We start from the raw sequence: 27,998 nt of genomic DNA, 5'->3' as shown, positions 1-27,998 counted from the left end.
TGCATATAAGGAGGTTTAATGACATTGGAACTCACTGTCTGACATCTACATTATAACAACATACGGTATTAATACAAAGTTTTAAATGAACAGATTGCACTATATGTGCATATGATATAACTTACATATTCCAGAAAGGGGGGTAAAAGGATGGACTGTAAAAAGGCCTGGAAATGGGATGGATTGTGACTGCTGGAAGAAGCTTTGCTGAGAACCCCACATAAACACCATACATGTTGGGTTTGGACCTTTTGATGAGGAATAATAAGCTTTTTTTAAGAATGCTGGACAGATATACAGTGCCTATAGAAAATCTTCATACCCCTTTTAAATAGTTACTTTTCTTACCATACAGCCAGAAATTAATACCCATTCCCATGAAAGAAAATGACAAAAAACAACAGTTCTGCAAATTAATAAAAAATAAAATAACAGGGTTAAAAAAGTAATCAGTACCTTGATTTAATGCTTTATAGAGCCACCTTTTGCTTTAAATACAGTCATCAGCCTTTTTGGACATGTCTGTACTGGAATGGCATACCTTAATTATAAAAAATGTGACCGATCACGGAAAGTAGGGACACAAGTCGGATCTGGGGCATTTTGAGCTATTTGCAGATTCTGAAAGTGTAGTCTCCAAGCTTTCCAACGATGCAAAACACATGGAAATCTGATCATATTTGGAGAAGTTATGGCCATGTGAAGGTAGGCACTCCAAAAGCTCAAAACAGAGAAAACAGTCTCAACAGTCTCCAAAGTTTTCATCTCTGAGTTTTCACTCCACTTCTGGGAGTGGCAATAGGGCTCATTTAGATCTCATTAAGATAAGCTAAACACCATGTGAAGCTGTTTTGAGATACAAATGCTCTAGCTTCTCAAATGTATTTTGTGACAGAAGTCCGTATGACAACAAATATAGATATATAGTCTATTGTTTAGATCAGATTTCACATGAACGTCTTGTAATAGAATAGAATATACAATCTGAGGACCATTTAGGTCGTAACACTGTATATGAGATTACACTTTAGGTTCTGGTAAACACATGAACCACCTTCAAAGTTTTTTTTTTAAAGTAGGGAGGTAGTATAATAGATAAAAGGCTTGTTCGACTTAATTCCGCAAGAACTGACAGACGGATGACGTCAAAGTACCGCAAGAGCGATTTGAAAGCAGACTTCTGCGTATGATTTCTCTCACGATACTTTGACGTAATCCAGTTGTCGCTTTAATATCCAAACAGCGCCATCGAGAAACGTGACATCCTTTACGGAGGTAACCAATCGCTCGATCGTTCCTCCACCAGTCAATGGCCCTTATTTATCATTCTTGCGTAGAAACGGGCGTATATGTTGGCGTACGATTATGCTTACACTCCTCTCACCGCCTGATTTATGAAGCTGTGCGTACCTCTGAAATTCAGGTGTACGCAATATCTGCCCTTCATAAATGCGGCGGCTGAAAACGATCGTCATTAGAATAACAAGCCCATATAAATTCAAGTCTCCACCTCCCCCACGCCCTAATTTTACGACATTGACACATGGAAGACGGCAAAGACGAGAAACCAGGGAAGTGGAAAGAAACAAAATTGTTTTATTTGGGAGTTTAAAGAGCGGGATTAAAAACACATTAATAATTGCATGACATTTTGTAATATTTGTATTATTATTTTTATTATTAATGACGCTTAATTGATATTTAGAAGAATAATTATTTATTATTATAATTATTTACTGTTGCCTACATCTAAATTATATGTCTGCTTAATGGTTCGGTTAAGTTTTTTTAAAATAATATTTTAAAATGATGTAGTAACTTTTGTAGTGTGTTTTTCTGTATTTACATTGTTTGTTAGCTAAGATCCAGTTTGATACGGAGCTCCGGATATAATTCAAATTAACAATTTGTTTCCACGACATCCACATGTTTTACTAGACTAATTCATAATTTGAAGTAATAATAATTGTAATAGTAATGACGAAATATTATAATAATTAATTCCAAGGAACAAACTGTTGAATATTGGGAACGAATTTTATATTTATGGCCATACTTTAAACTAAATAAGAAAAAGAAGTGTTCATAATGTAGCATAAAAGATAATTCGTGGCCATGATTTTGTCCGCATATCATCATGATCGGATTTATGGCTCCATTCAACACAAGCATTTTACCTTACCTATTCATGATGTGTAGCTATTTATTTATCATCGAATAGTATGTAACTAGCTTACCTTTTGATGCATTATTACCATGTTTTCGTAGCACATCCTTGTGCTTTCTTTCAATGTGCAGCTTCAGATTCCAGGATGAATATTTGCTGACTTTTACAGTCTCTCCGCACTTCTTTTCAATGTTTTCTTCCTGTCCAATCTTAACTTTGATTTTTACTTTACATTTATGTAGAAGGCTTGAATTCCATAACTTATTGCTAGACGTTTTTACAGATTCTCGAACTAGCAAATTATTAAAGGGCGTTCTGGGTTCAACGAGCGGTACTGAGCGAGCGGAATTTTTAGAGAGGCGCTTTGATGGAATATTACCGCACCGCTCAAGGCTCCGCTCCGATCCGCTCACATGCTTTGCCCTGAAACGTCAGGTAAAGCGCCCATGCTCTCAACTGAAGGAATACATATGCCTACAAATCAAATGCTTCGGTAAAGTCTCACAAATTAAACATTGAAGTACATGTTGCATAAAAATAAACACTGAAGTTTATAATTACTATGTTTTTGTTTTTTTACAGTGGGTCATAATATATCATATATTTTCATTTGTCAGTGCGTTTTGTGGTGTTAGGAATTGTTTGCGCATTTCTGCACTAACTCAGAATGTGCGTACACCACCTCCTGAGCTGGCGTAGGATTTGAGCGTGCCGTACGCCAACGTCCATATTGATAAATCTCAAAGTCACCGTGGTTTTGGGTGTACGCCAGGTGTACGCTGGAAATTTGGTGTACGTACTTTTGATAAATGAGGGCCAATGACTCCAGCCAAAGACTTCATGGAAAATATTGATAGACAAAACATCTAGCCAGTTAGATAATGAATTCAACGATCTTTGTGTGACGTTTTATTTCCTGGTGTAGTTTTTTTTACTGTCATACATGCCGCCATCACAAGGAGGTGTGTCTGTTTTGGTCCAGTGCTATCTTTAGAGGCTTTCAGCAATTTTGTTTGCTACAGAATGGATGCTTGTTGGATGAAAAAGTTTTTTTTTTAGAAGGACGTGTTGCAGGAACTTTTTTCATCATGTAACGTTGACATTATATCAGAGATTAGCGGAGTATTCTGCAACATGAAACAATGAAGACTCCTAACTGTGAGTATTTTTGGCAAAAACAACCATTTTAGTGAAAGTAGGTTGGTTTGGGCTACAGTGGGAGGTGCTTTTCAAGAGGTTAAGTAGTCACGCTGAGGGTGGGGGCAATAACAAAATGAACAATAGCAGACTTATCCAGTATGTAAATACACAAGGACAAAGACAACCCCCTACTGCATGATAGAATCTGCAGAAAAACAAGCCGATTTCAACCTCAAAATGAATGCTTTTAAATATACAAATACTGCTATCTCAAACATGGAAAGGCTTCTTTGTGATCTCAACTAACAGATTCTGCAAAAAAAGAAAATTACCAATTTTGAAAAAAAAAAGATTTTCTCTTATTAGCTCGAAAGTTGTTCTGCCGACTTGTGTCACTGGTTTCCGTAACGGGGCACATATTTGCCCATTATTCCTTGGGCTCAAGTTGCTCAAGTTCAGTCAAATTCAATGGTAAGCGGCAATGGGCTGCTCTCTTCAAGTCCATCCACAGATTTTCTATGGATTTAAAGGTAGGGTAACAGATTTGATCCTGAAACATTTTTTGTTATGCTGGTTAAAAGTCTCCTCACATCCTGATAGCAATCACTGTGTTAAGTTGTTTAAATGTCTAGAAGAATAGGATTGAATACATTCTACCAAAACAGAGATAGTAACTTGATGATGTAGCTTGAATATGCAGTAATCAAAGGTCGTATGATAACAAGGGAACATTCTACCCACTATTTCACCTTGGCAATTAGATTAATATAATTCTAAGCAAATGATTATACATTCCTAAATCTAAGCCAAGGAATATACATTCTTAAATGGTAACATAATATATTAGAAACTGTAATAAGAAATACATTTTCTCCAACAGGTCGTTGCACTGTTTATTTTGGTAAGGTAGGTACGCGATATGTTTGTACTGAGATGGATTCAGATATTCTACTTTGATGAAACATTGTGTTGCTTATGAAATTTGTGTTCGTTTACGGATTAGCGTAACGATATAGTTACCACGTCTACACAACCGAACGTGTGCTTAAACTAATTCTGATGTAAACCAGTTGTTTGGTTATTTTGGAAGTGTTACTCGACTTTGTACTGCAAAGTTTTCTCACTGCTGAATGAGACATGAGATGTGACCGTCTGATCTGTGCGTGTTCATGTGTTTGGAAAGAGGCGTGACTTTGGATGGCGATTTGACTTGAGGGTGGGATTGGGATTTCATTGCTAGGCGGCTACCGTTAGCATTTTTCAAAATGTGTTACCCTACCTTTAATTCAGGGCTCTGACTTGGCTACTCAAGGACTTTCACCTTTGTATACTTAACCAATTTCCTTGTTCTTTTGGCAGTATTATTGTTGTATCAGAAGTTGTATGACTTGCCAATCTTCAGTTGTCTAGCCGAGGGATGCAGGTTTCCCTTAAGAATTTGAATGTACTTCGCAGCATCCACTTGCTGATCACTTTACCAAACCAGGTATTTCATTACTTATTTTTAAATAATCCTCCAGAATGTTGTAAACTTTTATTTCCACTTTAATGAGGAGAGTTACTATGTGCACATGCAGCTCAAAAAATGTGACTATTTAAATGTAATTTTACAGGGTGTAATGTGACAAAAAGTAAAGCTTTTACCAGGGTATGATGATTTTCGATAGTCACTGTATTTAAATATAAGTTAAAATATAAAGCCCAATGGTTGTGGGTAACAGATGGTTTCATCGGACGCGGTTGAGCATCTGGACCAAAGTTAACTTCGGGTCTGTACCTGTTTATGATTCTGGCTAGCAGATTACCTCTGGAACAAATACCTTGTAGTAAATAAAAATGTTTCAGTTTCCAAAAGACGAGGAAAGACAGTTAGCAAGGATCACCGCTGCATGGATTTGGCAGCCAGGCAAGAATTTAAGGTTCCCTTTCAGTCGGTCACTATGACGTCACATCGTGACCAACGTATTGAGAACACGATTAGAGGGACCGGTTTCATCTGATGAGAGAGGGGAATCTGTTTCGTTAAATTTTCAAAGGGCCAATAAATATTGGCATGCAGTTTTTGCATTTGCTGGCACCGCCCTGCCTCGAGAGTATAAAATGAGAAGCAGGTGCAATGCAAAACTCATCTTTTTTCACTTCGAAAGCCAGCAGTCAAGCTGCTATTAAGAAGCCCTCTTCAACCAGGAAGTTAAATGTGTGCTGAGCAGTGTTGGTCAAGTTACTTGGAAATAGTAATTAGTTACTGATTACTGATTACTTCCCTAAGAAAGTAATCCCGTTACTTTACTGATTACTTATTTTCAAAAGTAATTAGTTACTTTACTAGTTACTTTACTAATTACTTTTCAAAAACATGATGCACGACCTGAATATGCTACAGTATGCAACAGGGCCCAGTTGCATAAAGCACCTTAAGTGTAATTTTCCCTTAAATTCACCCTTATGTTTCATTTCAACTTAAGGGTGTTGCAAAAAAAACCTTAAGCTTTTTCTGTTGCATCTCCATGGCAACAATAGTATTTTATAAACCTGGGTCGCTGTCATGAAACATTTAACAATTACCCTTACCTAAGAGAACCATTTAAGGGATTATACTGTATGCAACACCCTTAAATTATTCTCTTACTGTAGTAAGGGGAATTTACCCCTTAAGTGTCATACTTAAGGGAAAACTTAAGGTGCTTATTCTATTCTTTCTGCATATTCCATCATCTGAAATTGAATCAAATGAAACATTATCTGTTTTAACCTCTCGACGCGCACTAATTCGTGGGCGTGATGGCGTCGTTTTTTTCTAAGCCTGCAAACAATATCTATATAGCATACTGTCTACAAAGATTACTAAAATTAATATCAACATTACTATACATCGTTTAAAATGTCTACGGGTTTAGCTAGGGCTGGGAAAAAATCGATTTGATTTTAAAATCGAGTTGGCAGGTCAAATCGATTCATATTTTAAAAAAATCGATTTTTTTTTAGATTTTTTTTCTCCCCCTCTGCAGTATAGAGCAGTACATACAGTGTTTCCCAAACATAGGCTCTACTGGGCATTCCGCCCAGGTAAAATGGACCCGCCCAGGAAAAAAATCACTTTACGAATTTCCGTATTTTCTGAACTCGACTGGATGACCCGTGTTTTGTTGAGAGAGCCCGTGAAGATGCACGCGTCATAAACTCATTATCCAGCGCATCATAAACTCATCATCCAGCGCGGCAAACTGGATCAACTGCAGCACATACTGAGGTAACTGAGCAGCCAGGGAACTACACTGCGACCAAAATGGTCGCATATGCTTATGTGCATATGTGTTTATAGCATCCAAGTTGGCTTCATTTTGCGTGCAAGCACGTTGTGTCTCTCCCGTTGAGTGTCCGTTCACGTGCTCTTCGTTTCTCAATGAATTGGGTGCGACGCGAAGCAAGCTCAGTGTCACATTGTATCCTTTATGTTTCTGAACTTGAGCAGAGTTTTACCATTAGAGGTCTTTCTTCCCTGAGAGGACCCGTACGGTTCCGGGTTTATATTAGAAATGGTCAGTCTGGTCCGGGTCGGTCCTAGTTTATTACTTTGAGTCCCAAGTATGATTAATATTGTGTGTAAAACCCGATTCGACCGGAGAACTGCCGTGAGCGCTACCTAAAGCTCGAGTGAAGTTTCAGCGTGCCTCCGGTTTCTATGGTGATGACAACTGGCTCTTGTTGCGCCCACGCGCTGCATTTTCTTTAATCCATTTTTTTATAATCTAATCTATACTATTAATAGACCATATCTTTTCTAAAATCTAAAAAGTTTGCACAGAGATTGTAGCAAAAAGCAGTGCTAATGTCAAGCCCATTGCACTGAACGAGCAAAGCTAAAGCTGACTCAGGATATAAAAAAACGCTAAGCTGTAATGTAAAGTCTGTCATCAGGACACCAAGTAAACTTTTAAATCTGAAATAATGAGTGGATTAAGCTTTTTTAATCGGCAAAAGAGAAATAGAAAGCAGAAGCAGTAAAAGTGCCTATCTCTAGAAATTATTACCATTATAACATCAGTCACATTTATAATCTATAGACCTGCACTGTCTTTTAATATACTGTACATAGTATTGTATATATTGAGTTTGATAAAAGGGGTCGTCAAATTGCTTCATATACCAGTGCAAAAACAGAAAGTGTTTTCGTGGTGCTTTGACAAACAGTGTCAGCTTTGTTCATGACAAAGAAAGTTTGGGGTGGTTAGATTAATGAACTATAATGTGAAATTAATATTAATGTTCAATAATTCAAAGTATTGTGTTGTGTCACACATTATTAGTTCTGTGTCACATGTATAGTAGACCATTTTTTGTCGGTGGATTATAATGATTGCCCTTTTCACCAGCTACCACCACAAGTAAATTTCAGATCTGTGGGAAACACTGACATACATTTTGCATTCGCCAATCTTCATTCCTTCCCAATTTTTTGTTGATGCATTTTAATTAAATATAATAAATATATATTTTAAAAATATATACAGTTTGCAATTATTTTGTTTTAAATGGGGTCGGGGAAAAAAAATCGATTCGAATCGTAAATCGAGTTTTTTATAAAAAAATCTCAGATTTTTTTATGGGGACGAATCGCCCAGCCCTAGGTTTAGCATCATTGTATGGTGATTGTCTCTGTTTTGAGATACATGCTCTAGCATCAGAAATGTATTTTGTTACAGAAGTCCAGATGACTAGATGCAAAATATAAACGGGACTTCTTACCTTATAACGATCGCGAGTCGAATCCGGTCTGTTTCAGTTGTGTGAATAACCCATGAAATCAGTCTAATAAAATTCATCAAATGACAATTTTTGTCCACAAATGCGTATAATCCATGAAATATAGAAGTCTGTTGTTTACATCAGATTTCGCGTGAACGTGAGATGGAGCCGCAGCGGTCACGTCAGCTTGTCCAATAAACCATGAAATACAGATATATAGTCTGTTGTTTTACATAAGATTTCGCGTGAACGTGTATGAGATGGAGCCGCAGCGGTCATGTCAGCTGGGGGTTCAGGGATTTTTTCAGTAAGTTTCACATTGCTGTGCCGGCTTGCTAGGTGTTTGCTTAGATCTGAGGTGGAATTTTTCGCTGTGGATAAAAGTTTTATTCCCACACAGAGTGTACAGCGGACGCTGATGTTTTTGTCACCTTTAACTGGGTTAAACTCAAAGTAATTTCGGTACTTCCAAGCATTAAACGCTGCATAGTCTTGTTCTCTTCCGCGCTCCATGTTGTCTTCTCACGTTCAACAATACACTGACTGACGGCGCAGCGCTCATACGTCATTGTCACTCGACTCGCGTCACGACACGAGAGAGTCTCACGAAACAAAATCAAGATTAAAAAATAACGCAGTAACGCAGTCTGCTAACGGGGAAGTAACAGTAATCTAATTCCTCCTTTTGCAATTGTAATCCCTTACTTTACTCGTTACTTGAAAAAAGTAATCGGATTACAGTAACGCGTTACTTCTAACGCGTTACTGCCCATCACTGGTGCTGAGGTTGGTTGGCATAAAGGTACCACAGCGGAGGCTCGCAGTTTTTTATTTTATTTTATTTTCTTCTTTTATTTGAGTTTTGAGTGTGTGTGTTTTGCTGTTCCCCTGCATGCTTCATCACACCTAGCACCAGGGACGTGCACAGGGGGGTTGCTCAGGTTGCCCGGGCAACTGCCCATATGCCCTTCTCGACTCAAGTTGCCCTTCCGAGGTGGAAAAAAATAAATTGTACTTTTACTTCGTTTACACTATGCAGCGTTCCTTCGTTACTGTATTTTAATTAATTACGAAATTTGTATTTTATTTTTAAATTGCTATCTTGTGTTTCTGGCGCATTCGCGAATTAATGACTCGTTTGAGTCGATTCCTAACAAAGTGTTGCAAATAAATGAGTCTTTTGAGTTGATTCTTTACAAAGCGAATGGGCCAAACGTTTTAAATTGGTTCGCGAATCAATTGAATGAATTGTTCAGATCGCTGCAAAAACGGAATCATCCGAAGCTGTTTTACTCGTAACCTATGTAGAAACACGCAGAATATAACCAGTGTTGGGTGACGTGGAAATGAATTTACCAATCTTTTAACTAAAAGCAAAACTTCACACATGTACCCGACATTACATACACGCGACCTGTTCGTCGTCAGACACAGTTAAACGCGTGCAACCTCCAGAAGCATTGTTTGAAGAAAATCCATCGATGATTGACGTCTGATTCGCTGTATACTGTACTGTATGATGTAAGTGATTCTCACAAAAAAAACACACGTGACATGACAACGTAAGAAAACATGAGTTTTGTCTAAAATCATTTTTATGTAAGTGTAAACTGTGAATGTGCTCAGACCATCTTAGGAGATTTCTAACTTTATACATAGTGAATGCAAAACTTGTCAGTTTACTTGTCTGATATTTCAGCTATAAGCTACATCAACATTGAGACTAGAGTTAATTTGTTAATTTGAAATGCTTGTCTATTCTGTGTTTGTATTCTTTTTTCTGTACTATTTGTGTATGTTGCAGTTTTACACATACAGAAGGGCCCTTCATAAGTATTCTTCTGTTTGTTGTGGAGTCACGAAATGTCTAAACATTAAAAGATGAACATGAGACAAAAGTACAGAATCTGTCACATTATTTTTTTTATGGTCACTGAGCTGTGTCCTGATTGTTTACACATGAAAAGCATAAAATGTGTAGGATCAGTTTGATTCACTTATGTGCATTTGTGTACAACACACATAAGTCAGCATTTAATGCTGTTCTTTGTCGTTAAAGTATGTATGTGTTGAAACATAAACAAAGGTTAATAAAATGTGACATTCTAAACTTCTGACATACTGATATTCATCTTACCCATTTCTGGTCTCCACAGCAAACAGAAAAATCTTGTCTTTACAGTTCTGATACTTATGGAGGGCACTGTATTGTGTGTGTGTGTGTGTTTGCGCGTGTATATCTAGATTTATTTTTTCATGAGTAACTAGTAACTCGCTACTTGAGTATTATTTTCATTACATACTTTTTACTTCTACTTGAGTAATTATTTATTTAGTTACTTATACTTTTACTTGAGTAAAGTTTTTGGCTGCTCTTTCCACCTCTGTTAAAATCTTCATGAATCTAGGCTTAGTTTGCCTCGTTTAAGCCTAAATAATCAGACAGATAGCAGCTAGCTATCATAGCTTGCAGAGAAGCAGCCTAGGCTACAATTTTTTTGGTAGGCAAGGCAAACATGTTTGCTGATTTTAATAAAGACCCTGTTATTCTCAGTCCTTTATATAGGCCGTGAGTTTAAAAAAAAAATTAAGGGGGGGGGGTGCCCTTTATTTAGGTCAGAGCAACTGCCCCTAAAAATTCCTGTGCACGTCCCTGCCTAGCACCCTAAGAGTGATTCCTTAAAGAGCAATGGGAGTTGAATTTGTATGTTTTTAAAGACAGCCATTCTCTCGTATCACTGCGGATTGGGTCTTTTTAAAGATGTAATTTGCAACCTTCGGGTCACCATGCTGACGAGACCAGCAGGTAACCAAACCTCCGGCTCTCAGCACACCTCGGATCCACGACCAGTAAAGGTGATGAAGGAGACGGCTGGGTCACCTTGTGCAAAACCTCCGGTATCCATCGGCTTACCCGGCGACAACCTCACGTCTGACAAAGCATTGGATCTGCTCCCACCTTTGGGCCATGTAGCGCAGCCCGCAGCTGATCCAGAAATGACGGCTATGCTCGCTTGGGTGGCGGTGGTCGGCTTATAGTGGACTCAACCTCCCCCACCCGAACTGTCCCGCCTTATCACTTTCTTTGGATGATGCTAATGGGGGGCCACTTTCTCCTCTCTTTCAATCTTTTCAGCCCTCACTGCTCACCTCTCTTGATGGCGGGGCCATTAATGGCTATGCTGATGTCCCAACAGTGGAGCGGCCGGTCGTGATGCAGCTGTGTCCGGCCACAACATCCACCTGGAGGGACAAGTCAGCTCTTCCCTCGCGGGCCTATAAGCAGTCATCCGCGTTCACAGCATCTGCGTTCGAGCTTGCGGGGAGGTGGTCTCCACCATTTCCCACATCATGCTGAGTCGGAAGCCAGTTACCCTTTACAGGGGCACTTTTCGGGAGATAGTGACTGCACCCCTCCCTCCCCTAGAGTAGGACCAGGTGGAGATTCTTATGTTCAGTTCTGTTTCTGTTCCGTCAACTTTTCAGCCAACACCCACAAAACCACAAAGAGAGCGATGTTCCCTTCCCTCTCCAGGTTTCCAGAGGACTTTGGGTGCTACGGGCGGGCAAAAAAAACAGCCTGTCCTCCCCTTCCTCTGTCGCCAACGAGTTTGCCTGGGAGTAGTACCGCTAATTCCCCTAACAAAATCCCTGAGAGCCTGGCAACAGCTTTCCAGCCCATCATGTTGGTTTTTACACACAATCCGACTCGGCTAAGCAATTCAGTTCGCCCAGCATCCCCCAAATTCTCAGGCATCCACTTCACATCAGTAAAAGATGCTGATGCACATGTACTGCGTGCGGAGATTGCGGTCCAACTGGTGAAGAACATGATAGAGCCGGTCCCTCCAGCTGAGATGAGGTCAGGGTTTTACAGCCCTTAATTCATAGTACCCAAGAAAGGCGGTGGGTTACGACCGATCTTGGATTTGCGCTCACTGAACCGTGCACTTCACAGAATGCCATTCAAGATGCTGATGCAGAAAAGCATGAGCTGAGGTCCCACTTCTACCTGTTTTATTCTCTGACCAAGGAAACACTTGGTTCAGATGCACTGGCACACAGCTTTCCCTCAGTGAGCCTACTTGGACGAACACTGTGCAAAGTCAGGGAGGACGAGCACATCTTACTGGTGGATCCTCACTGGCCCACCAGGACATGGTTCCCAGAACTCAGGCTCCTCATGACAGCCCCCCCCGGTGAACAATATGGTACTATGGACGCGGAGGTTCTAAGTGACTTACCTCAAGAGGTGGCTAACACCATTGCTTCAGCCCAAGCCCCGTCCACTAGACCCACATATGCACTGAAATGGAACCTGTTCGTCGAGTGGTGTTCCTCCCAGCGAGAGAACCCCTGGAGATACCCAATCAGTGTCAAGCTTTCTTTCTTCTGCAGTGGTTGGAGAGGAGGCTGTCCCCCTCGACCATGAAAGTATAAATTGCTGCTATTTCCAGTCACCATGACCCGATAAACGGCAGGTCAGTTTGACAGCACGACCTGGTCATTAGGTTTCTGTGAGGAGATTAAATCCACCTTGCCCTCCCTCTATACCAACATGGGACTTGTCCATAGTGCTGAAAGTTCGCCAGAGCACTCTCTTTGAGCCTCTGCAGTCAGGAAATATCAAGTTTTTCTCTATGAAAACTCTAATCCTGTCTCCAAGCAGAGGATGTCAAACTGGATAGTGGACACCATTGCCCTTGCTTATCAGATGAATGGCACACCATGCCGGTTAAACTGAGAGCGCACCCCACGAGAAGTATTGCATCTTCTTGGGCATTGGCTTACAGTTCCTCGGTGACAGACATTTGCAGAGCTGCGGGCTGGGCGACACCTAACACGTTTACTAGATTCTATAATGTTTGTGTCGAGCCGGTGTCCTCTTGTGTTCTCACCTCAAACCAGGGAAACACTGAGAACCACCTTGTGTGTCTGCTTGCAGCGGCGTTATGGTGCTAAATTAGTGCCCTAAATTATTTTTTTAAAGAAAAGTAGAATTTGGTACTCCTCCAACACCCTTGACATTCAGACATAGCATTCTTTTCATCAGCTGTATTCTTGTAAACTGTGTTAAGGCCTCGTATGAGAGTCCCATATACGGGGTTCCCATATGTGTATTGTCTATGAATATAATATTACTAACCACGTTTTTCCCTCAGCAGAGTCCGCTCTGTGTAGGCGTGTCTCATGATATCCACCCCAGAGACCTCAATATGTAAAACTCTCTGTGGTTATTTCATATTATATTATGCCACCTAGTAAAACCTCTTAGGGGGTGGCTTCCGCAGCATTCCCAGCTACCGCCCAGGTGGGTTCGCTTCCCAATGTGCCTAAATCACTGTAGTGGGTTAACCCTCTGGGATCTAAGGGGTTTTTAGGGCCCTGGAGAAGTTTTGACCTGCACTGACATTTGTGCTTTTTTCAGTTGCTTAAAAAAATAATAATGCAAAAGTTTCATAACACTGTGTTTAGCACAAACTCGGCTACAATATTATATGAGCAACAATTTATTATAAATCAACAATATATTGATTTACAATTCCTAAGACACTTTTGCCTGGGAAAGGCTGTATGCGAAGAGGCGTGAAAGTTTCGGAATAATCTGTGATTGACAGCTGAGGAAACAAAAGCCTTGCATAATGAGCCGGATAATGAGCCTTGTAGGAATGTAACAGGAATGTAACTTTCTCTATAGTAAAACCATGGTGAGGTTTACTTGGGAATTTATAACAACATTTTTCAATAGAATGTAAACACCAGTGTTGGGCAAGCTACTTGGAAAATGTAGTGAGCTAAGCTACCAGTTACCCTAACCCTAACACATTAAAAGAAGCCTCACTACACTGAATTTACCCCCCTGGGAAATGTAGCAAGCTAAGCTACATCAATAGTAGCTTGCTACATCCAAGCTACTATTTTTATTTTTAACCAGTTTTATTATGTAATTATTTATTCAATTTCCATATAGCATTTTGGTAATTATAGGCAATTAAAGCATAATAGTATGGGGCAATTTCCTAGACAGGTCTTATCCTACTCCCAGAATAAAATGCATGTTTGAGCTGCCTTAATTTAAAAACACCTTGTCCTGACATATCTATATTTTTATATTAGTTTGGCTTGGTTAACGTATGTTATCATTTTAAACAATATTAAAACATATTAACAAGTAAAACAAAAAACTATTCACTTGACTATATCAAAAAGTAGCCGTCCAGATTGTTTTATCCATTGTGGTAGCACTTGCTAACAAAAAGGTTGGAGATCCCTGTCTTAACATATATCAGTGCCATTGTTTTACCTTACAAAAATTAGCCATGGTTTTATTATGGTAAAAGTATAGTAACCATGGTTTTTAATGTATTGATTTGACTAACCATGGTTAAACTAGGTTTTTGAAAACCATTATTGCCAAACCATGGTTATTTTGTGGTTACCATGCTTTTACTACAGTTACCATGGTTTTTTGGTTTTAACTGTAGTAAAACGTTCTTAACATTAGATCGCTTACCAATAAAGAACCTATTGTTAATGAAATAATTACTGACCAAAACTTAGATGCACTTTGTTTAACAGAAACCTGGCTTAAAGCAGACAACTACATTAGTTTAAACGAATCCAGCCCACATGACTACTATTATAAACACGAACCTCGATTAAAGGGTAGAGGGGGTGGTGTAGCTACAATATTCAACAAAATTTTTAAAGTAAACCATAAATCTGAACTAAAATTTAAATCATTTGAAATAATGATGTTAAATGTGGAAATGACTGATCGTAACAACAAACAGCTTTCTTTTGCCTTAGCTACAATCTATAGACCTCCGGGCCACAACGCAGATTTCCTTAAAGAAATAGCAGATTTCCTGTCTGACCTTGTAGTCACTGTACATAAAGCTCTAATCGTTGGTGACTTTAATATCCACGTTGATAACACAAAAGATACATTAGGATTAGCATTTATGGATTTTTTTTATTCTCTCAATATTAGACAAAACGTGATAGGGCCCACGCATACTCGTAAGCACACATTAGACTTAATTCTGTCACTCGGGCTCAATATTAATGACATCGAAATATCACCTCAGAGTGATGCAGTTTCTGACCATTGCCTTGTGTCATACACTGTACTTCTAGATAGGATCACTCGATCCACAACATGCTACCGACTATCCAGAACAATAATTTCCACCATAGCTTTATTAGCACTCTTCCAGACCTGTCCCAAATGAAACATGTATTAGAAAACCGTGATGATCTAGATATTGTAATAGAAAACCTGAACAATGTCTGTTCTAACACGCTGGATGCCGTTGCGCCCATTCGAAAAAAGAGAATCAAAGAAAAACCACCAGCTCCCTGACCATCACACTGCAGCACTTAAAAAGGTAGCTAGAAAAATGGAAAAAAATTATAGAAGCACAAAGTTAGAGGTATGGCGTGCTGCATGGAAAAAAAGTGTTCAACACTACAGACAGGCTAAAAAAACGCCAGATCTACCTATCTCAGTACGCTTATTAAAGAAAATCATAACAACCCTCGTTTCCTCTTTAGCACAGTTGCGAAACTGACTAGAAACAAAGAACAAACAGATACCAATAGTAAACTCCAACACAATAGTAACGACTTCATGAACTTCTTTACTAACAAAATTATGATTATTAGGGAAAACATAGAAACTACGCAAGCATCCACCACTCTACCCAATAGTACATTTAACACTAGATTACCAGACGAATATCTTGAGTCATTTAAAGCTACTACAATAGAAGAGCTCTCTAAATTAGTAACGTCATCCAAATCATCGTCCTGTATATTAGACCCTGTTCCCACAAAACTACTCAAAGAGGTTTTCCCTGTAGTATCAAACCCAGTACTAAATATCCTTAACTCATCACTAGAATTAGGCTACGTTTCAACAGCTTTCAAACTAGCAGTTATTAGACGCTCATTAAAAAAACAAACCTTGACCAGGGAGACCTTAATAAATTTAGACCAATCTCAAATCTACCTTTTCTTTCTAAATTATTAGAAAAAAGTAGTGGCATGCCAACTACGCACATTCTTAGCAAATAATAGTACATATGAAAAGATCCAGTCAGGATTCAGGCCCCACCATAGCACAGAGACAGCGCTGCTTAGAGTTACAAATGCCCTCCTTTTAACATCCGATCATGGTGAAATCTCAATTCTTATATTACTAGACCTTAGTGCAGCCTTTGACACAATAGATCACACAATCTTACTCAATAGGCTAGAAAACTATGTTGGCATCTGAGGTCAGACGTTAGCCTGGTTCAGATCGTATCTAACCAATCGCTATTACTATGTTTATGTAAATGAGGAAGAGTCATATCACTCCCTGGTTAAATATGGTGTACCGCAGGGATCAGTTTTAGGTCCTATCTTGTTCTCGTTGTATATGTTAACTCTAGGAGATATTATAAGGAAACAACATACGTTTTCATTGCTAGACTATTAGACTATTGTAACTCGTTACTCGGAGGATGCCATGCAAATCAGGTAAACAAGCCTCAGCTAGTTCAAAACGCTTCTGCAAGAGTGCTTACTTCGATCTAAGAAGTATGACCACATAAGTCCAATTCTGGCATCTTTACACTGACTACCAGTTAAATATCGCATACAATTTAAAATATCACTAATCACCTACAAAGCCTCAAGTGGCCTAGCACCCTCATATCTTAGAGAATTACTATCAGAATACAATCCATCACGTGCACTGCGGTCGCAAAATTCTGGTCTCTAAATTATCCCTAAAATATCAAAAGTGTCTAAAGGTGGAAGATCCTTTTCCGGTAACACTTTAGAATACTGATCCATTGTTAATAAATAACTACACAGGAACAAATGAGTAATGCAATATTAACAATCTAGTAACTACTGTTAACTAACACGAAACTCTGATTAATTAACTAGTAAGTAATAGCCCACAGATGAGCATGGTAGTTCACTATTAACTAATCAATAACTACTTTTTTTTCATACTTCCCAGAAAATTACTGAAAAGTTTCATAATTCATGCAAAACTAAACAATAACTAATATAGGATAAATGACTAGCACTATATTAACACGTTTCCTACTGTAAATACAGGTACACAAGACTGTTTGCATTATCAATAGATAATTGCACACTAGAGAGTCATTAAGAGACTACTGGAACATATAGATTCATTAACCATCTAAATGCCACACATACAGTGATTTTATTATTTAACCTAACTTACCTGTCAAAAAATATGTTTTTATGTATGGCTCCTATAGCTCATATGTGAATAGCCTGTGAATGGTTAGAGGACTCTACACTTTAAGATTAGCTTTCCATTAACTACTATCTGAATAACGGTAATCCACTAGTAATGACTCAAGTGTTACTACATCCTTCTAAAGTAATTACAAATTTTTTGGATCAGTATTCTAAAGTGAAGATCATGGTAACCCACTAGTAATTCCCTGATAAGGGGAGATATGAATTAATAAAGACACAAGACACGGAGCGGCTGCTTCACCATCAGAGTCTCTGTATTGTCTGAAAATTATTTAAATTGTTTAATCACATTAGGTTTTGATTTTGTGTGCCATTACATACAGCTTTACACTGTCCAAGTTAAACATATCACATTTATCATTTATCAGTTTTTAGTAAAACATACATATTTTATATGCTAGACGGTATAAACAATTAACATGCTCATTAGCATACTCTCATTGTCATTAACAGTGAACAGACTCAGAAAATGTAAACATATCAAAAGTGAATGTCCCATTTTTACTAATTTTACAACTCGTAAAAACAATGTATCATCTTTCAAAACAGTCAACTGCAACTTATAACTCGTAATTATTGCATAATCTATCAAAATACAAATTATATTGGTAGATTCACTGAATTTTACACAATTTCTCCCACCGCGTGGTCCCAATGATCAGCATGGAAAACGCATGCGCTATGGATTGAACTGGGAGCAAAGTTTTTAAAATATGATAACAAGAGCTTTTTGAACACATGATGACATTTATATCTTTCAGAAGTATAACACATAACCAATGATTGCGTAATAAAATAACACGCATTTTGTACCTGATGAGGGGAGATATTAATTAATGAAGACACGAGATACTGCGGCTGCTTCACCATCAGATTCTCTGAGCAGCGCGCGTCCGCCTCGCCCCTCCCCCGCTGGTAAACACTTCCCCAGGAAAAGCAATCAAACACTCGATTTATCATTCAAGTCTGAGCAAGGAATATCAATTGTCAGACAATTTTAAAGACATAATATTAAGCATATTCAAGAAATGCATTCTTTCATATTTAGTCAGTATTAATACAATGTTTTGACAGGTAGGTTAAATAATAAAATCACAGTATGGCATTTTGATGGTTGATGAATCTATATGTTCCAGTAGTCTCTTAATTACTCTGATTCAATGAGAACAAGTCTGCTATTATCTATTGAAAATGTAAAGAGTATTGTCTATTTGTTTACAGTAGTAAACATGTTAATATAGTCATTTATCCTATATTAGTTATTGTTTAGTTTTGCATGAATTATGAAACTTCTCAGTAGTTCGCTGGAAAGTATGAAAAAAATAGTAGTTATTGATTAGTTAATAGTGAACTACCACGCTAATCTGTGTGCTATTACTTACCAGTTAATTAATCAGAGTTTCGTGTTAGTTAACACTAGTTTTTAGATTGTTAATATTGCATTACTTATTTGTTCCTGTGTAGTTATTCATTAACAATGGATCAGTATTCTAAAGTGTTACCCCTTTTCCTACTTAGCCCCTAAGCTCTGGAATGATTTACCAAACTTTGTCCGAGAATCAGACACAGTAGATACCTTTAAATCTAGACTTAAAACTTTTCTCTTTAACAAGGCATTCACATAATTTGTTTTAGTAATGGTACTCATCTCACAATAGACAGTTTGTACAACCTAATAAATAAATAAACTAAATCCTCATTTTCGTCAACACTTCAAAGCATGGTAAATGTTATTAATATTCTTAAGAAATTTGTTTAATCTCTCCTTACTCGTTTACATATGTGCAGCAAACCATGAGTCGGGCATAAACTTTAAAAAACAAATGTCACATATAAAATAGAAAACGCTACATATAAGGAAAAATAATAGAATGCTATTTTGTGCACATACAAACCACAATACATGGCCAAAACTCCAAAACTAGACTAATAAAACCCCGAATTGGGCTATTAATTCCCAAGCGCAGAGGAGTGATTGAAAGGTATGTATGGCATAATGTTATCACTCGCTCGGCCCTCCTCCTGAGGTTTCTGAGGAGGAGGGTGGCGAGTAAGGGAGTACTGTAAAGCCCAGACAGGCATCAGGGAGATGGCTGGCGCAGTCTCGTCCCCGTCTCCCCTTTACTCCCTTGCTCGACCGGATTTCAATGAAACTCTGTGGGTATAGATTTGTGGCGTTAAGCCCACTGGTCGGGGGCGGGACTTTAGTCCTTCTAAGGGAGTCAGTGCGTCGATCTCCAAAAACACACGCCATCCCGTGCATTTTCCTCATTCTCCCTAAACCAAACTGTGCAGAGTCTGTCACAGGGGGTGACGTTGTATCTTCAATACCTAGATGTGTTTGTGTGTGTGTTGTGTGTGTGTGTGTGTGTGTGTGTGTGTGTGTGTGTGTGTGTGTGTGTGTGTGTGTGTGTGTGTGTGTGTGTGTGTGTGTGTGTGTGTGTGTGTGTGTGTGTGTGTGTGTGTTTGTTTGTGTGTTTGTTTGTGTGTGTTTGTGTGTTTGTTTGTGTGTGTTTGTGTGTGTTTGTGTGTGTTTGTGTGTGTTTGTGTGTGTGTGTGTGTGTTTGTGTGTGTGTTTGTGTGTGTGTGTGTGTGTGTGTGTGTGTGTGTGTGTGTGTGTGTGTGTGTGTGTGTACACATATGAATGGCCCCTACGCTAATAGGATTTTGTTTTCTTTCTTCATGTCTCGTCCTCAACTCCGAGGACAATGAGACAAACAGACCCAGTTCTGGTAAATGTGAAAGTCAGCACACCTCTGATCTACTGGCTGACCTTCAACGTGACGCCCAACTGATGCCTGACCAACGACCACCGGCAGAACCCGCTTAACCTCCGCTTAATCTCCTTATCCGTTTCAATGTATATATATGTATATATCTCTCTCAAGGGTTTTTCCCTCCTAGGACTTTTTTACTTCCCCGGCTAAAAGCCTGGGTTTTCTTTCTCCTAGGGGGTTTTTCAACCCGGGGAGGCAGCCTTCTTGGGCTTTACTTAGCACCCTCTTCTTTACGTTACATTAGTAATACGCATGTTATAATGTTGATTCATAGCTGCAGCAAATTTTGCTGCTTGTGCTATCGTGTATTATGTTGTGCTATCTGTCGATTTGCTGTGCTTTCCACTGCTTCTATTAATGTAATGCTTTGAAACAATCACCAATTGTGAAAAGCGCTATATAAATAAAATTGAATTGAATTGAATTAAAACCATGGTTAATTTTCCTAAGGCTTGTGTCAAGATGCACATCAGTATTGTTTTTGTAAGATATGTTTGTAAAAAAAAAACAATTAAATAACCTTATAGCTAAGGCCTAGTCCTGGATTCATCTAAACCTAGTTAATACTATTGAATCAGTATTAAAAATATCTCTCTTTTAACTCTTATTAAATTAATAATTATGTGTCTGACTATAAAGGTTACATCTCAGCCTTCGTAACGACATATCATAACGTGGGGATGTGATTCATTAACATTTTTAACATTATTTCTTAACAAAAAGGCAGCATTACAAATGTAATGTGTAAACAAACAGAAGATGACCGATGTGAAAAGGAGAAAACTGTTAGTACACTGTACATCGGGAAATGCTTGAATTATGATACGGTGCTCTGATTTCTGTAAAAGTATTGTGGCAATGTTCCTCTCCTGATGCATGATACGATTGCTGTCTTAAAAATGAACACAGGGTTAGTGTTTGGTTTGCCATCAAGAGTTTTACTTTTACGCAGTAAAAAGCTCAAAAGAAGAACTACCTATCGTTGTCTGGACTCTTATTTGTGGTTCTGTAATCATTATAGTAGAAACACAACAAGGGACGAGCGAACTTATCAATGTTTGTTAACAGCCGCCGCCATTTCTCACGTGTTGATAGTAAAAGCAGCACAAAGGAATGTGTGGACATGCGTGTGATCCTGCGTGTAATAAATTTGCTGTGCAGAGATATACGCATAGACGCGAGCAAATAAGGATTTAGATGTGCTGTTGACAATCACTTCTTTTATAAGAATACCAAAAAGTGCGCCAAATTTCCTGACTCGTGTGTTTGTGTATGTGTCTGTGTGATCTGTGCCTGTCATGTGTATTGTTTGACGGAAGCATAAAGAAAACACTCGCGTCTGGATATAACTTTTAGTGACACACATACACAAGTAAGTAAGGATTTAGATGTCATGTTTGGTGCACTCGGGTGAAACAACTCAGCATATCAAGGAATGGAGAGACTGGATTGGGGATTGACTGCAGGCAGGAGGCGAGAGTAATGCATATTGATGCCTCTGCTTGTTCACTTCAATGGAGCAGGCATGGTGATCTCAGCTCATTACAGATAATCAGGTAACAGTTTTCATACAGTTTACACCAAATTAAAATATTAGTTTTTTCGATTTTACTTACATCATTTAAAAGTAGACATTCCAAGCATTATGCACACATTTATCTTTTGTTTGTATGACAAGTATTCGTTAAAGCTCCACTGTGTAAGATCTACTCCCATCTAGCGGTGAAAGTCTAGATGACAAGCAACTGAATATTACTTTATAGCCCCCCCCATTCGGAAGGCGTTTTAACTCGTACGGTGGCCCGGCCGTGTCATGCCATGGTTAACATGGCTTCCAGTAGCTACAAAGCAAAAGCAATGAGAAAAAAAAAATGAACAATTTGCAATGTCCTTTGCCTGTGATCCATCAAAGCACACAGATTTATGTTTAACATGAAAAAAGTCTGATTGTCATGATATGTCCGCTTAAAATCACATACAAAAAGCAACCATGAAGGGTTTAAATGGACGCGAACTAATATTATGTCAAAGTACAATGCTTATGTTTTAAGTAAACGTTACATGTCCGTGTATATGTAAGAGCTTTCATATTGGTGAAAAAAGATCGCGACTTTCACACGCTTGTAAAATGAAACGAAAGACGCGCAGATCAGACGCTTTTATCAATGAAAGGCTAAAATAGGGCTGTCACCGTGTGTTTGTGCTAGAGGTCAGAAAAGATGAAAAACATTTATCTCAGTACCTCAGATTACATAAATGGGCGGAGAGACGGCGTGTGGCTGTTCGAACACATTAAACCACATGCATGTTTAAACTAACAAGTGTTATGCATAATCATGCTTAAGTTAGCCAAGGAACTATAAAACTTCAAGTTTACAACATGGACTGTATAGATGTAAACGAATATGCTGAATTACCTGTGGAGAAGATATAAAGTGCAACTTCAGTGTCCCTTGAGCCCCATCTTGGAAAACTAACTCCAATAGTGACTTTGGTCTTGATGTTTTTCCTGTCACGTTGTCGTTTAAAATCCCCGTTTCGCTTCCTTGGCAATTTTTTTTAATGTCCTCGAGAATATGTCTTCAACAGGCTTTCAAATCAAAACATTAGATCGCAGGTTCATCACGGTTTGCGGCTGTTGTAAAATCCGAAGGATTCAGCTACGCAGGTCACAGGCTGGATACGTCATCAAGCCTGGTTTATTTAAATCAACTGAGCATTACATTCGCAAGTCATACGCATATTACATCAATTTACAATTAACTAAGAATAATTGTCAGCTTTATAATTGTTAATATTCTGAAATAAGACTGTCTTGATGACGTATACCGCCTACACATGCAACCTCCGGAGGCTTCAGCTATCGGCCAGCGTGAGTGTAGAGAGAAAGCGCGAAAGGCGGAGCTTGAAATTCAGGAATGTCCCTCGTCGGCGAATGTATTTCAAAGATGGAGGCACAACTTGGATTCAGCCAGAGAGCGCTTCGACGGTATGCATTTTAAATAGCAGATTCTACACTTACGAGAATACTTTGATTAGTTGGGTGGAAGTAATTACATATGAATGAGCACATACTTTTGAAAGAAAACATGGGTTTTTGTTAAGAATTAACTCAATAAAGTACACTGTAGAGCTTTAAGTAACAGTTAATTTTTCTGACGCGTTGCTGAAAGGACTTCACGGAGGAGAGAGAACAGAACGCGCATCATGTTTATTTTCCTAGTTTTGAAAAAAGCACAACATTCTGTTTTCATTGGGAGTGTACAGAAAAAACTAGCCACTTTAACGTTTTAAATGATGTATAAATCATATCTGTATGTCCAAAATCAGCAGAGTAATCTAAGTCTCTTTGTGGAGGGATTTAAAAAATAAAGAGTTTGCGGCGCCCCCGCTGCGGTCAACCCCAGAGAGTTGAAGAGCAAGTAGTGACCAGCCTCTCTGCATTAAGCCCAGGTTTCGCCACTTTAGAATCTAGAGGCGGAAGGCTTATGCAGGGCACTAGAAGGGGCAGCACCCGTGGCGCTTTGTAAGGGATTTCCAATACGTTAGTCCCTTCGCCATGGCTTTGCTGTTCCACTGCTGAGTTGGCTAGGGACTCGATGCTCAGCTTTTTCAGCAAAATAGCTGATTATGCATTGTTTATTGGCCCTTTAAAAGTTTCTCGAAGCAGATTGGTCCTGCTAAGTGCTTTCCCAATACGTCCGTCACAATGTGACTTCTCTGTTCCCTTCCTTCAGGGAACGAGGGTTACATATGTAACCGAGACGATTTGTAGCTAACATTGTAGACATTCATTTTAAACAATTATGTTAGCTCAGTGTAATGGTTGATATGCCTTAGCTTTAATTTGAACTAAGGTAATTTACTGGTTATTTATTTGGCTTGTTATTAAAATTATCTACTCTAGAAGGACTCTATGCGATTCATGTGGGAGAGAACATACTTGGTAAATCTCCCGGAAGTTAAGTTTGGTCCACAAGAGCCATTTGTGTTGTTGCCGCTGAAACATTCCATACTGAATACTATAAAATGGTTAAAGTGCCCATCTTATGACTGCTTTTCCACAAGTTATATAGGAGTATGAGTTCCATCAAGCATGTTTCAAAAGTTGTTTGCTCGAAATAGCTTGTAGGAAAAGATTGTTACCCATCTCTAGTAGCCTCTGTTTCAGGGCAGTTCAGATTGTGCCGTTTTGAGCTAGTCTTACATATTTATGAGCTACTGCTCCTTTGATCACGCCCCACTACTAACGTCATGTGATCGTGCGCATGCTCAGTGGTCTCGTGAGCGGTACAGACCATACTGTGTTATTATTTTATATATTATTATTATTATTAACGGTTTATGTTGCCAACAGACAATTCATGCAGAAAAGTATCACTAATAAGTACACTACAGGAGAAGAAACTCATGACACACAATGATTCCTGAGTAAATTGTGATGTTACGTTAGCAGTCACAACAACAAACTCGTTTTCCCTGAACAATGCGAACATATTCCCATTATAAAACATTTTCAAACACATTATTTTCGCAAATTACATAAATTAAGACCCGGCGGGGGATGTATACTGCTTGTGGACCGCGTGCTAATTGCTAGAAGCTAGCGGGAGGTCCGGACCGTAAAGTTATAAGGCTCGGGGGTTAGCATCGTCAGAAAAGCCGGGGCTGTAAGGCCCGGTCTCGGTGTGTCAAACTCATCATGACACACAAAGATTCCAGCGTAAATTGTGATGTAGCAGTCTGAACAATACACTCGTTTTCCCTGGACAATACTAACATATTCCCGTTATAAACATTTTCAAACGCATTATTTTCGCAAATTACAGAAATTAAGACCTGGCGGGGGATGTATACTGCTTGTGGACCGCATGCTAATTGCTAGAAGCTAGCGGGAGGTCCGGACCGTGTATATATCTATGCGGACCGTAAAGTTATTAGAGGCTCACCTCGTCAGAAAAGCCGGGGCGTAACAGTTACGGTCTCGGTTAGTTTGGCAAAAAGCTTTTAGCTCTAGCATCATAAATGTAGTATTTTGTGACAGAAGATGACAACATGCAAAATATAACGTGACTTCTTACCTTTAACGATGAAACAACGCGATCGCGAATCGAATCCAGTCTGTTTCAGATGTGTGAATGATCCATGAAAGTCCAATAAAATACATCCAATTACCATTTTTGTCCACAAATGCTTATAATCCGTGAAATATAGATACAAAGTCTGTTGTTTACATCAGATTTCGCATGAAGGTCTTATCGCCTACAATCTGAGGACTGTTTGCGTCGTAACACAGTGTATATAAGATACTCCGGGTTCCAATAACCACGTGTTAAAACTTTGTTTTTAAAAGTAGGTGGAAGTATAATCCATAATATCCAAATAGCGCTGTTATTTCCGTGAGACATGATAACAGCACAGAGGGTCTCATTCAAGTGACTGCTCTATGCTCTCTAGATACCTGGTGGGTGGAGACCTGCGAGTGGGGTGGTGGGCTTGAAAATTCAAACAGAATGTGACGAAACTTTTTGTTACGTCACAACGGAGCTGAGTTTTAACTCGCGCAATCTGAGACTCAAGGCAGAGGACATTCAGAAACCTGTATCTCACTCAAAACAGCATGGATGGATTTTTTTCCAAGTTTGTATGCGTGTGGGAGCATCAGAGACACAAAATAACACCCCAAAACCCAGAAAAGTGAGTTTTTCATAATATGGGCACTTTAAGAACTCAATAAATATATCTCATCAGATCTCATCATTAAAACTTTAATTTAAAAAGTGCTTGAAAATACTACTGACTATGTACATACCTTCGGAAACAACAATAAGAAATGTATCTCCTCCTATATGAAATGACTTCACTTGTTTAACTATTGCATTGACTGCTAGCGGTTGAGGGTTCTGGAAACGTTCATTGATCCACTGGTAGATGAGACATGTATCTGATGTTCTGTTCATGCACACAGCCAAGTGTTGTAAAGTACCACTGTTTCGTCTAAAGGGTTCAAATGTGGTAATGCTTTGTAAATCCAGATTTTGATGGAGAGAAAATGAGTCTCTAAGTCGCAGAAAAATCTGAGGACACATATTAAATTAACTTAGTATTGGTTGTTTTTTCTGTGCAGTATTTCAATGATTTTTTTCAAGTCACAAAGATTTTACCTCACTAGAAGCAATCATATATAGTTGAGATTCAGCATAGAAATGCTTAACACCATAGCCACTTACAGCAAAAGTCTGCTCCTACAACAGCAGGAAACAATAAATACTAAAGTGTTTACATATGCACCAAATCAAATATGTACAGTATAAGCATAGTACATGATTACAATCAGATAAAAAAACAAGCCAGGTAAGTTTATCCCAGCATTAAAACACAGACTGCTTGTTGCAGGCAGTTAGGGGAAAAGTTAAACAAATCTACATTAGTGTACTTACTTGAGTGAGGTTGAAATCTGCCTGAAGTCGAAATAAGCTGATTGTGGCAGTTGGTGTGGTGTTAGTTGCATGAGACACTGCCACATAGCTGGAGCCATTTACTGTGAAACCCACACAAGAGCTGGGACTATGGATGCTGATTATCTATGAGTGTGAAAATGAGCAAAGAAACAGAAACTGAGAAACAGATAAAGAAATTATTGTTTGTACATTTAACATTTTTCAAGCAAGAACATGCATTTTACAAAGAGATAAAAAATAATCAAATCATCAATAAATTAACTAACAATTAACAATCAATCTTGCACTACAATTTATCAGACAAGCAGGTTTGTTTGTTAATTGTAGTAGAGCCATACCAGCATCTATGCATTATATTTTTACTTGTTCTTTGCCTTGAAAATACCCAAAGTTTTTTTATAAACTTTTTTGTTTAAATATAAATTTTTCAATAATAAAATGCATTAAAGGCCCACTGAAGTGCCTTGGAACGTGCAGCATTATTTGATGTGGTAAGCCATTTTAACAGAAACAGAAAGTCGGTGCGGAAATAACAAGAAAACCCTCTCCCTTTTTATAATCTCTCGCCCGCCCGCCCTCTCTCGCTCTCCCAGTTTGAGAACTACTGGTATAAAACAAGAAGTTATTATACCTCTACAGGCACAAAGACCCCCTTCCACCTGTAGAGAATAGCCTGGCTCTGAGCTGGACCTTTAAGCAGCCTCAAAACCACAACATAGTCTTCATTGGGCACTAGACACCAAACTGATGCCAAGCTGTCCCTGAGAGACTGATACATGAGCAGCGCTGGATGATCCCCCCCTAAACATTAAAAACATACGTTTTGTCAAAAGCAGAATCAACTTGTTAATATAAAATGTAATTTCTGTTTAATTTCTCACTCATTCCAAAAGCTGTGCCTGAACGGGTCTCCCATTCCACACTGACGACCGATTCCAGCCCATTACTGCGAGACACAGTCAAAAACACACTTCCAGTGTGTTCTTCTACTGTCATTTTGTCCAGAGTCCTGGAAAAGGGGCAGTGATTATGTATAGGAGGTTCACTGTGCTTACAATATGTTGGCATTTTATTTAAAGACTCTGCATGCATGCCATGTGTATGTACCTGTTAAATGATGATGATATTCTGAAGAGTCCTAGAGGAGCCTGGTTTTGCAATACTGTGATAGAAGTCTGTAGTGATTGTCCTAACCGAGCACCTCCAGTAGGGTTCCAAAGTGTTACTGTGAATGTCTCATTCATCTCGGGTTCTGCATCCAGAACAGCCCAGATCTCCAAAGTCTAGAATCCAAGAAAACAATAACACAATGGAGAGCTTGCTATTTGGCAAACCACTGGGTAAAATAAGCAGTTTCACAACTTAGCAATACTGAGTGCTTAACTATGGCCATTACAGTAATACATAAATTAAGAT

General features: G+C 38.7%; 1 protein-coding gene across 1 annotated transcript; it reads right to left on the bottom strand.

Moving 5' to 3' along the window:
- Nucleotides 1-31: 31 nt before the first annotated feature.
- LOC141279849 (adhesion G-protein coupled receptor V1-like) lies at nt 32-27,975 on the bottom strand. Its single transcript, XM_073814792.1, has 9 exons — nt 27,955-27,975; nt 27,690-27,865; nt 27,464-27,591; nt 27,214-27,383; nt 26,562-26,705; nt 26,286-26,366; nt 25,934-26,198; nt 126-248; nt 32-45 (listed from the first exon to the last, which is right to left on the bottom strand). The coding sequence occupies exons 1-9, from the start codon at nt 27,973-27,975 to the stop codon at nt 32-34; spliced, it is 1,122 nt and encodes a 373-aa protein (XP_073670893.1).
- Nucleotides 27,976-27,998: the final 23 nt, after the last annotated feature.

The sequence above is a fragment of the Paramisgurnus dabryanus genome, chromosome 5 (genome assembly GCF_030506205.2).
Source record: "Paramisgurnus dabryanus chromosome 5, PD_genome_1.1, whole genome shotgun sequence".
Classification (NCBI taxonomy): Eukaryota; Metazoa; Chordata; class Actinopteri; order Cypriniformes; family Cobitidae; genus Paramisgurnus; species Paramisgurnus dabryanus.
The sequence above is the reverse complement of the archived record's forward strand: the minus strand, read 5'-3'. Positions and strand labels throughout refer to the sequence as shown.

Coding starts and splice junctions, on each gene's coding strand:
- LOC141279849 (XM_073814792.1), bottom strand. CDS start 27,975: ATGGCCATAGTTAAGCACTCA. Junction 27,866..27,954: donor TGGCCATAGTTAAGCACTCA/GTATTGCTAAGT, acceptor CTTGGATTCTAG/ACTTTGGAGATCTGGGCTGT. Junction 249..25,933: donor TCTTATTGTTGTTTCCGAAG/GTATGTACATAG, acceptor CCTCATCAAAAG/GTCCAAACCCAACATGTATG.